This window comes from Musca vetustissima, unplaced genomic scaffold (genome assembly GCF_032173495.1).
Source record: "Musca vetustissima isolate MV318-11 ecotype Yass unplaced genomic scaffold, APGP_CSIRO_Mvet_v1 utg3682, whole genome shotgun sequence".
Classification (NCBI taxonomy): domain Eukaryota; kingdom Metazoa; phylum Arthropoda; class Insecta; order Diptera; family Muscidae; genus Musca; species Musca vetustissima.
In genome coordinates this window covers 36,405-49,047 of record NW_026879861.1, presented here as the reverse complement: position 1 = coordinate 49,047, position 12,643 = coordinate 36,405, and the positions used below count along the sequence as shown (strand labels likewise).

At 32.7% G+C, this 12,643-nt stretch overlaps 1 protein-coding gene across 1 annotated transcript in view; it reads right to left on the bottom strand.

Moving 5' to 3' along the window:
• LOC133324982 (LIM and SH3 domain protein Lasp) overlaps window positions 1-11,933 on the bottom strand; it is a gene marked incomplete at its 5' end in the record, with an annotated part of 77,102 nt that extends 65,169 nt beyond the window's left edge. The window contains one exon of the mRNA XM_061533806.1: window positions 11,833-11,933. Coding sequence (XP_061389790.1) covers window positions 11,833-11,933 — 101 coding nt within the window. The remainder of the gene's footprint in view (window positions 1-11,832) is intronic.
• Between the last annotated feature and the right edge of the window lie 710 nt (window positions 11,934-12,643).

Here is a 12,643-nt window from a genome sequence, read left to right as displayed (position 1 = left end):
TATGATAATAAGCATTACTGCAATAGGAACTGTGTTGAATTATTTTATGAGGCATTTCTATGGTAAAATTATAATATCCTGGTGCGATATGAAGTACACTTCTTAACCTTCTAGGAATATAAGACTTTCAGAATTCCTATCAAGCTTTCGCAGGCAAACTTCTGCCCCTCTACAAACATAAAAAGATTTATTAACAGAAGAAGCATTAGACCTTATATGTAAGCCGACCTTGTACAGAAAAAAATCTGGGCTTAAGGGGACCCCACCCATTCTCGGCTTCAAAAAATTTATTTTTTTATTTTGATTTAAATAGAACCTACACTAATTCAATAATGTCCCTATAAATTTTCAAGTGAAAATCTCAACAATGTTTGAAGATATAGCCGATTTATTGTGTTAGAATCAAGTGCCAGCAAGAGGGCTTCCCAAACTTTAAACGCGTTTTCTCCAAACAGCGTTTTTGCGAATGGCGGGCACGATAACTCAAAAACTAATAACCCAATCGATTTAAAATTTTGGGACGTTTCTCTGTGAGTGTATAGCTACCGTATGAACTAGGATAAAGCCAATCGGTGAAGATCTTCCTTATTTTTGAACTTAGTTTGTGGTCAAAAATATGTGATTTTCCAAAAAAAAAAAAAAAAAAATTTAAGTTCCGCCATTTTGTTAATTGTTGTGCGATGTCAATAATCCTAGTTCATACGAGAGCCAGACATGTACTCTTTCTAACACCGTTGGAATTTTCGGATTCCGATGTTCCAGTGAGGAGTTATCATGCCCGCCATCAAAAATAAGGAATTTTCTTTAATTACAAAAAATAACAACAAAACAACAAATTTTTTTTGTAAATTATTTTTCTTCTATTTTAAATCTTCAAATATATATATATATATATATATATGCAAAGTTACCGTTGGAATTTTCGGAATTTCCAGTGAGGAGTTATCATGCCCGCTATCAAAAATAAGGACTTTTCTTTGATCACAAAAAACAACAACAAAATTTTTTTGTAAATTATTTTTCTTCCGTTTTAAATCTTCAAATATATATGTGCAAAGTTACAAACCTTAACAAGCATTTGTATTTATTTACCAGCCTATCTAAAATCTTAAAAATAAAAAATCGTGAATGGGGGGGTTCCTTAACTCTAGTTTAGTAAAAAATATCACATTTTTCTGAAATTATTTCCATATGTAGATATTTTTACCCTAATTATGGGGATATTTTTTTTCTTGGGGACGTACCCGGTTATTTGACCTGGGTATCATTTTAAAGGTTTTTATTATGGTCAGAAACTCCTTCTAAATAGAATATTTTTTTGTGTAGCCGGCCATCGGCCGGGGATTTAAGACTTTCTCGTATGGACAGATACCAACACCGGCTACGCGACAGAATTTTCTTGTTTTTGTAGGGTTCTAAGGCCCGTATCTTTTGATCCACAACAGATACAAATGCACAAAACGCACCATTTTCAAAAATGCAAATTGTGGTTTATCATTTGAGTCAGGATTGGAGAGGGACCCAAGGGACCCAAGTTCGACTTTTAGGGAGTTTTTCAAAAACGCAGTTTTTTGACTGTATCTCCAAAACGGTTTAAGATAACCCCATAATGTCACCACTCAATGGAAACGTATTTTTATAACCTTTAAAATAAACCGGATATAACCGGGTACCCGTACCCGGGTCAAACATCGAACCTTTGATATGTATAAAAAACTCTTATGAGAAAAATTCTGGCCTATATGAGGTGTATTTCCGAGCTTCAAACAAAAGCAGAATCGGTATTCTTATAAAGATTTCGCAGAATTACTTCAGTCTATCGATATGTATAAACAACCCATCTTAGACATATTCTTTAAGAAAGTCTATATATTCATTAAGAAGAAGAAGACCTCAGATCATGTATGAAGTGCTCCGACATTTATTTGGGAACATGATAATATCCTAATGCGATATCAGAATTTGACCTTCTACAAAAACCTTTTGTTTTATATGAGGTGCCTTTGTGGGCTTCTGCGAAAAGAAGTTTTTCAGTATTCTTATAAAGCTTTCCTGGGAAAACTTCTGCCCTGATGTATGTATAAAATACCTCTGGACAATATCTTTCTTTAAGGATCACGAATATATTAATATATTTAAGGCTCACGAATATCGCGTTAGGATATTATCATTTTCCCAATAGAAACAGACTTTATGATGGTTCCTCTATGAATAGAATAGGATCGGAATGCTGTTCAATTATTAGAAAAAATACTGCCAAATAAAATATATCTTTGATCTTCAGTTCTTTTGTGAAACAAAAACAAAAATGTATCTCCCCTGAAGATCTTCCCTTCGAATCATTTATGAATATATTTTCATAGATATTCGAATCTTTTAAACATAATATGTCATTATCTTCGCCAGGCTTCGAACCCCTTCGGGATCTTCTGGGTCTTTTGTGCATAGATGACCTCCAGAATTTTCTGTAAAGGGAAATCCTTCAGACTCCTATGGGAATAGAAAAGTTTAGGGCTCCTCTGTAAATAGAAGATTGCGAATAGAATACCTCCGTCCTCTTCTATATATTCAATATATTAATCCTCTCCTGTCAGAAGACCGAAGAGCTGACTCTTTTATGGACGAAGATTTTAACCTATACTATGAATACAATACATTCAAGGCTGGAAAAACTTTCCAGGCTTTTCTGTGAACATTATTCCTCTTGGCTCTTTTGTCAATGGACTATTTATATATAATATCTATGGCCAGAAGACCTTCAGCTCTTCTCCGAATCATCTATGAATATTATAAATTCGATAGTCAGTTCTTCTATTAAAAAAATATATATATCTCCCTTTAGGATCTTCTGTGGAATGAAGTTCTTCCTTTCGAGTATAAATATTTTTATCTTGTATAAATAAGTAACCTTTATATGCGCTATGATCTAAAACTCTTCGGAATCTCCTGTAAGTAGATCTTTCGGCTCTTTTACGCATAGAAGACCTACAAGTTATTTTTGGAATAAAATGCTTTTGGATTTTCTGTAAATATAAATTCATCAGAGTCTCATGGGTATAGAAAAGTTTCAGGATCTTTTGTGAGTATAAGACCTGCTCTAGCATTTCTCTGCTTAAAATACCTCTATACCCTTCGTCAAACAGAATATATTTAGGTTCTTCTATAAACTTTTATTCTCAGAATAAAAGTTGTATGAGGGTAGAAGACCTTTCGGAACTCATATGCATAGAGGCCGTCTTCAAATTATTTATGGAATAAAAGACATTTAGGGGTTTCTGTAAAACAAATACTTAATAATCTTAGGAAAATAGAAAAGTTTCAGACTCTTTTAAAAATAAAAAACCTTCTTGTATTGAATAGATGACCCTGGCACTCTTCTGTAAATAGAATAACTTCAGGCTCTTCTAAAAACCCAATATATTCACCCTCTTCTATAAATATGATTCGTCAGAAGATGTCCAACTATTTTATGGACAAAGACTCTTTTTCTAAGAATATAAGTTCTTCAGAACGACTTCCAGGCTTTACTATGAATAAAAGGCCTCTTGACTCTTTTGCGAATACCTCCAGACCAGTGGACTTTCAGATTTTCTCTAAAAAAAGCTCATTTTCTTCTTCTAATGTAATATATTGAGACTATTCTCTGTATAGAAGACCTCCGTGTTCTTCTGTAAATAAAAGCCCCTTAGCCACTTTTTTCAAATAAAGAACCTGAAGGCCCTTCGTTTTCTAGCAGAATACAATCACATTTTTAAATGTATCGAATTCGCATTTCTTTTCTATGAATACGAACAGGTCTTTGGGTTCTTCGATCTTCATAGTAGACAACAACTCTACTGTAAATTAAAAAAAAAGTCCTTAGGGGGTTTCCGTGTATAAAATCCCACCAGGCTATTCTGTACATGTTCGGTACATAGAAGATCTCCAAGCTTTTAAGTACAACTAGTTCGGTACATAGAAGATCTCCAGGCTTTTAAGTACATAGAAGCCATCCAGGTTCTTCTGTAATATGAATTGAATATCATCTGACTCCACGGTAAATAGGCTCTTCTATTAAACGGAAACTTTTAGAATCTTCTTTGAAGTTTGTCTGTGAATGAAATACATCCAGGCTATTCTTTGAATATTAGAACTTGAAACGTGTGTGAATATATGAACATTAGACTCCTTTATAAACAGGTCTTCAGGTTCGTTATGACTATGACTAGTAAAACCTCAGGGTTTTTCCAAAAAATGCGACCTGCAGTTTGCTATATATATAATATTCATAGTCTATCGGTCTATGAATAAAATAAGACCTTCAGCCTATTCTCTGACCCGAAGAAAAATTTGACGATATTCATTAAAACATATCTGCGAGTAATTCACCTTTAAATATTAGAGCTTGAAACTTGTCTGTGAATAAAATGTCTTCAGGCTCTTTTATGAAAAACAAAAAAATACTTCGAGGTTCTTTTATGAATGGAATACCTTTCGGTCGTACTTACGAACAGCCCTTGAAGAAAGCAACCCTCTATAAGTATGATCAATATATTCTGATAATATTCGTAGTCAATCGGCATCTCACCTATTCTCTGACCAGAATAAAAATTGCATACTCTTATTTGAAACTTGTCTGTGAGTGAAATATATATATATTAGAAAGTCTATAATAATATATAAATAAAATATCGTCAGGCTGTTCTGTGAATAAAACACCTCGAGGCTCGTTTATAAATGTAATTAATACCTTCAAGCTGTTATGCGAATATAACGAATCAATTTTCAGTCTTTCTTATGAATAGCACTTCAGGCATCTCTGCGTTTAATTCAAAAACGATCATCAGATTTAAAAACGACCATCTGATTTTCTCCTATGACTAAAAAAATAACCCTGAAGTTATTTTCAGTGAATAAAAGACTACCTGCAGGTTGCTCTATACATAAAATCTACATTTTCTATAAATAATATAATGCGTTAAGTTCTATTCTGATCCTCTATACTGACCAGAAAATGCCTTTTTGTTTCGGATATTGTATTCAAGCCCTTTTAAGGATACAAAGAGTTCTTCAGGCCTTTTACTGCAAAATCTGTCAAAATAGCCATCCATCGATTGTCGACATCAATTAATGACAGGATAATGACACTACACAAATTGCAAGGATTAATTCTATGAAAATCTCTTCATTCTTAACAACAACAACAATGAACTTAGATATGCAATTATCAATAAATAAATGAGTGTGTGTGTGTATATATAAATAGAAATTGTTGATGTGGAAATAAAAATAGAACAAATAAAACCCACACACATTTACATAATTCGTACACACAGATATCACTATTTTCACTGGAAAAGTTACAAACAAATGTGGAAAAAGAGCAGCAGCAAAAACAACAACAATCCCATTAAATAAATACTGCATTTCCCTTCCCACATCAGAAGAATTTGTCATAATGGCTTTATGCAGTTGTAAGGCAACCAAATGGGGGTGGCTGATCAGAGAGGTAGGTTGCAACCTTAACAAAAAGCAACAACAAGAGCAGCAAAACAAAAAAACTCGATTTCAATGAAGTCAGCTTTTGAGAAGTGACATTGTCAACAATGTGTGATAAATGCATTTACACATATCATTGTCGTTGGTACTTGCTGCAGTTATGTACATACATATATGTATGTGAGTAGCACATAATCCTCTACAAGCATACAATTCGACTCACATAGATATATGTAGGGTTTCTCATCATCGTATATGTACACTATAAAACTGATTTATGCATAGCTAGGAAAATACGTTCGATATTAGGGTGTAATGAGAACAATATTGGCTATGTCGATTCATCAAATATCAACCTTTTCACTGATATGATAACATAAAATTTTATTTTTTCGTAGTCGGTACTGCAAAACACCATACCGTAGAATCACTGTTAAGACCACTTTCTTCGATTTTCGGAATTTTTAATTTTGTTTACTATTTCCCTAACCCGCTCCATTTTGGGTTATATCGATTCATCAAATATCAACCTTTTCACTGATATGATAACAAAAAAATGTATTTTTCGTAGTCGGTACTGCAGAACACCATTCCGTATTACCACTCTTAAGACTACTTTCTTCGATTTTCAGAATTTTTAATTTTGTTTATTATTTTCCTAACCCGCTCCATTTTTGCCACAGTGTATTCTCTAATAAAAAAACCCCGTTTATTTTAACAACACAATTGCATTAACCCAATCAACTTAGAAAAGTCAGCAACATATTGTTGCCTACCTATCAACGGTTGTTCGACCGAACGACCGTTGCTATAGCGCATAATGTTGCTAGCACACTTCTTCTTGCTGCATAGTTCTGTTTTCCTCTACAGCTTGTTTTTGTATGTCATAAAGTTGAAAGTAAATATATAGGCTACACACACATACACATCCGCAGACAGACATAAATATCTATAAGGCAATGGAAAACAGAAGGAATGAAGAATAAGCTATGAGAAGGAAAATAAAGTGAAATTCATGAGTCTATGTGTGTGTAGTAAATAATCGTTTTGGATTCGAACGAGCGAAAGAAATGAATGAATGAACGACCTAACCAACTAGACAACAACTGAGACATACCCATAGATGTATGTATGTGTGTGTGTTTATATGTATGAGAAAGCAAGTCACACATCCTGCCTAGTTTGCATACTGACACATTTATTGCTTCTTTTCCCCATACTGCAACATTCCCACTGTGCAATGATAATCATATTGCCAAGCCAAATACATTTTATTGAAGTGTTTTTTTTTTCAAAAAAATTCTTAAGGAATTTTCAAGAATGTAAAGCAGGCGTAACGATGCCGCAATTTGTGACAAAGTTTAAAAATTAGAGCTGCCTTCGAAATCTATTTTTTAAAAACCCCAAGTCTTTGAAAATGGAATTTAATAAATCCTAACTTATTGCTGTGCCGATCCTTCGAAAAATATTATTTAGAAAATCTTGAGCCTTTCAAAAGTATTCCAAGCAATAGCCGAGCCGATCCTTTAAAAAGTTTCTTTAAAAAATATCAGAATATTTGAAAAATATTCTTTAAAAAATCCAGAACATTTGAAAAATATTTTTTTTAAGAGAATCCACGCCGCAGTCGATCCTTCTTAAAATATTTTTAAAAAAATCCAGTACATTTTTAAAATATTCTTTAAAAAAATCCACGCCTCAGTCGATTCTTCTTAAAATATTTTTTAAAAAAATCAAGAATATTTTTAAAATAGTCTTTAAAAAATCTACGCCTCAATCGATCCCTCTTAAAATATTTTTTAAAAAATCTACGCCTCAATCGATCCTTCTTAAAATATTTTTTAAAAAATCTACGCCTCAATCGATCCTTCTTAAAATATTTTTTTAAAAAATCCACGCCTCAGTCGATCCTTATTAAATTTATTTTAAATCCAGAACATTTGAAAAATATTTTTTTAAAAGAATCCATGCCGCAGTCGATCCTTCTTAAAATGATATATAAAAATATTATTTAGAAAATCTTGAGCATTACAAAAGTATTCCACGCAATAGTCGAGCTGATCCTTTAAAAAAATTCTTTAAAAAATCCAGAATATTTTAAAAATATTCTTTAAAAAATCCAGAACCTTTTTAATTTTTTTTTTAATCTTCGCCTCAGTTGATCCTTCTTTAAAAAAATCCACGCCTTAAAAAATCCAGAACCTTTGAAAAATATTTTTAAATAAAACCACGCCTCAGTCGATCCTTCTTAAAATATTTTTTAAAAAATCCAGAACCTTTGAAAAATATTTTTAAAAAATCCAGAACCTTTAAAAAATATATTTTTTTTAAATCCACGTCTCAGTCGATCTTTCTTAAAATATTTTTTTAAAAAATCCACGCCTCAGTCGATCCTTTGAATTTTTTTAATCCACACCTGAGTCGATCCTTTGAAAAATTGTGCAGATTCTTGGAAACAAATTCTTTAAAAAATCCACGCCTCAGTCGATCCTTTGAAAAATCCACGCCTTAGTCGATCCTTTGACAAATTGTGCAGATTCTTGGAAAAATATTTTTTTAAAAAATCCACGCCTTAGTCGATCGTTTGACAAAATTGTGCAGATTCTTGGAAAAATATTTTTTTTTTTTTTAAAATCCACGCCTTAGTCGATCCTTTGACAAATTGTGCAGATTCTTGGAAAAATATTTTTTTAAAAAATCCACGCCTTAGTCGATCCTTTGACAAATTGTGCAGATTCTTGGAAAAATATTTTTTAAAAAATCACGCCTTAGTCGATCCTTTGACAAATTGTGCAGATTCTTGGAAAAATATTCTTTAAAAAATCCACGCCTTAGTCGATCCTTTGACAAATTGTGCAAATTCTTGGAAAAATATTCTTTAAAAAATCCACGCCTTAGTCGATCCTTTGACAAATTGTGCAGATTCATGGAAAAATATTCTTTAAAAAATCCACGCCTTAGTCGATCCTTTGAAGAAAATTCTTTAAAAAAAATCCACCCTTTGCGATCCTTTAAATAATATTTTTAAAAACTCCACTCCTCAGCCGATCCTTTGAAAAATATTCTTTAAAAAATCCTCCTTAGAAAAATATATTTAAAATATCTACGTTTTCAGCCATCAGCGGATCATTTGAAAAATCTTCTTTAAGAAATCTCAGTATATAGCTCTAATTATCCTTAAAAAAATTATTTCTATATCTAGGCCACAATTAGGATAGTCTCCGCTTTCCTTAATAAAAAATCTATGATGCATCTTCACATTAAAATTCGGAAATAAACCACCGAGTGAGTTCCTCGGTATAGAATCTATGACGAGTAACCGAGTTGATGGCTGCGACAAACAAAACAGCTTCACTTCGTTTAGTTTTGATTATGGCTCTCCAGGAGTCGCTGATGCAGATACACGATACACAGGAATGCCAACACATCCATCCGCTATCCAGCAACCTACTAACGCACTTACATACACATATAAATTGCAAAGGAGCATTGAGTCATTCTGGCCATTGTGTGTTGGTAGCATGTCGTTGTTGTTGCTGTTGTTGTTATTTTTAAAATGTAATAAATCTATTGTTATTGCATTGTGCGGTTGTTGCTGCAGTAGCCGCCAACCGTAGCAGCAGCATCTGCTTAGTGGTAGGTCGTCGTCAGCCATCATTTCGGTCGGATGTCGTTTGTGGAACATTCCTCAACTATCTGCATTTATTTTTCTGGGTAACTAAGTAATGAGTGGAGTGGAGCAAATGTCTGTAATGACCGTATAAATAGAGCCGCTGAGTGTAAAATTTTAAAGATGATGATGAGGATGGCCTTGTTGAGCAGCAGCAGCACTAACTACTCCACACAAACAAAGTGGAATACAAATAATTGCTCTCTTATTTAAATTTACGATCCGATTAAGGGGGCAAATAGATACTTATGGACAGGAGGGATAATGGTTAGAAAAACAAAATATAAACAGGAGATGCCATGGACAGAATGGCCCTGGACTGCTTTGATATATTTTTTATTGCAAAAAAAAAAAACACAAAAAAAACTACAAAATCAAACTTCAAAATGAGACTCCGCAGAAGCGGAGACCCAATATTTTTTACAGAAAATAGTTAGCATCGGAAATAGGCTCACAATAAAACGAAATCCCATTTGTTCTATAAAAAAATGAAGCTCAGAGGTAATCTGGGCCCAACATTTTTCTATAGGAGTCTTCGAAGAAGCCGAAGTCCATATACCTAACCAAAAGAAATCAATGTAGCTGCATTATCCCGCCATATTTTGACGTAGCTCCAAGTTTTACCAGGTTCTTCACAACAAGACATGAACCTATATTGGTTCATATTTTGGTATATCACTCTCGCTCCATTTTCGGTGTAAATTTTTCGGCCTCTGAAAAAGAAGCTAGGGTCAATTTTCTTTAAAGAAATAACCCCTCTGAAGCTATGGGCCAAATTGTTCCCTTAAGGGCGATTTTTTTCTATGGGAAAAATTCTCAAATTATGACAACTATTTTGTTATATTTTTCTACATCTTTTTTCTTCAGAAAAAGATATTCTGACATTTTTTTTTATAAAAATTGGGCCACAAAGAAAATGTGATCTAGCCATTAGTAGCATTTTTTCCTTACAGAAAAAAAATCAGAGGCCATAGTTCATGAAAATATATCAGAGACCTAAGTTATTGAGGCCTTTTTTTCTATAGAGAAAAATCACAGGCCTCAGTTAATGAGGCATTATATTTGGTTATTTATATATTTTTTTAGGAAAAACAACATCTAACACCCTATTTCCGGGTTTTTGCTATCAAATCGATTTAGAATGCATAGTTTTACGATACTTTTTTTCTAGACGTGGAAAAATATCTTGAGGCTTCAATAGTGAGTTTATTTCCTATAAACTCATTAACTGCAGTTAATGTGGAATTTTTTGCATACATGTTTATAATGTCAAAGCATATATCAGAAATCCAAAATGGGGTTGAGGCATTTTGTTCTATAGAAAAATATTTTATGCCTATTCATGACATTTTAAGAAAAAAAAAACAAATTGGTCTTAATTTTGGCCCAGTTAATGTCCATTTTTTCAAAAAAAAAAATCAGAGGCTTCAGGTAGTGAGGCATTTTTTCCTATAGAAAAAATCAGAGGCCTCAGTTAATGTGGCATTTTTTTCTATAGAAAAACTCAGAGGTCTCAGTTCATGAAAATATATCAGAGACCTAAGCCCATGAGGCATTGTTTTTCTATAGAAAAACATCAGTGGCCTCACTTAATGAGGCATTTTTTCTATAGAAAAAAACAAAGGCCTCAGTTCATAAGGCATTTTTTATATAGAAAGTTTTTGAGGCATTTTTTTCTTAAGAAAAACATCAGAGGCCTCAGTTAATGAGACATTTTTTTCCATAGAAAAAATCAGAGACCTCAGTTTTTTTATAGAAAAAATCAGAGGCATCAGTCCATGAGGCATTTTTTCTATAGAAAAAAAATCAGGAGCATTCGTTCATGTGGAATTTTTTTCTATAGAAAAAATCTGAGACAATAATTCATGAGGCAAAAAAATCGGAGGCCTTAGTTAATGAGGCCATTTTTTCTATAGAAAAAATCAGAGGCCCCACCTAATGAGGCCATTTTTTTTTAGAAAAAAATCAGAGGCCGCAGTTGATGAGGCCATTTTTTAATGAGTCCATTTTTTCTATAGAAAAAAATCAGAGGCCTCAGTTCATGAGGCCTGCAAAAAATAAGGAATTTATTCTACCTCATATGTGGAAAACTGATATATTTATCCACGTAGTGTTATGTTGCAACAATTGCGTATACATTTCCTTATAATTATGAATGTGGATAATAGATAAGAAGACAAACAGCTGGAAGGGTTGACGATGAATGATGATGATGATATGAAATGGATGAATATGGGCATTTGTTTGTATGGCTGTAGGTTGTGTGATAAGATAAACGGCAATCCAAACAACTGGCTACAAATAGATATATTTTTCACGTCAATTTGCGCATTCATATTTGCCTTTTCGAGTACTATCATCAGTACAGAGCGAGCGAACAAAGACCTCATCATCATTATTCATGGCCAACGAAATGATAAATACATTTTCAAAACAATATAATATGAAGGTTTAATTTGTCACAATGTGATGTTTTTAAGATCCATGATATATAATTTTATTGAGCAATATTAAGTATTGGGCAATTAAAGGCTTTAAATATTTTCAGAATATTATAAGAACAATTTTTTAAAGTAACCTTAAAAAAATACAAATGCCAAAGTCCATTTCCTTTAACAAATCTACTCATCCCTCCAAGGACTAAAATTTTGAAAATCAAAATAATATAACCAAGTAGTACTTACGCTTCGCAATAGGGCATCTTATTGAAACCTTTGTACGTTTTCATATTCAATGCCATGGCACATTCTGTGCATTTGAAACATGTTTTATGCCAAGTCTGAAAAGAAAAGAGAAGGGAAAAAAATTAGCAAAAAAAAAAGCAAGCAAAAAAAACAAAGATTAGTTCATAACACTAAGCAAACACGGCAATTAAGCCAAAGGCAGAATGAAGGCTATACACAACAATAACAATAACAACAATATTTATATAGGTGTATAACAAGTGAATTAAACACTTGTTCCTCCGTCTCCGTCTGTCTCATTGTCTTCTTGTTTTATTTCATTTGAGATTCAAGAATTCTTTCTTCTTCTGAATGGGCCGGCCATGAATGCCGGGCTCTGTGTGAAGAAATTAACACCAACCTTCAGGGGTTGTCCGATAAAAGTATGCTAAGGTAAGGGGCTTGAATGAAAAAACAAGAACAAAAAATAAAACAGAACAGAAAAAAAAACAAAAATGTTATTAAGCAAACTGTGGATCATCATAATAAGACCAAAGAAAAATAATTTAAGAAATAGGAAGACATCAATTGTAGAATATCACTGAGGTTTCCTAAAGATAAAATACCAATAATGCCCTCTAAGTCTAAAAACTCAATCACGTCTTCTGCAAAAGACTTTTTTTCTAAAAAAATATGAAATTTTTCTATAGAAAAAATACGAGGACTAAGTAATTGACTATATTTTTCAATGAAAAACAAAAATCGGAGGTAGCACTTAATGATGCACTTTTTCTATTGAAAAAAAACGAAGTCCTCGGCATTTTTTTTCTAA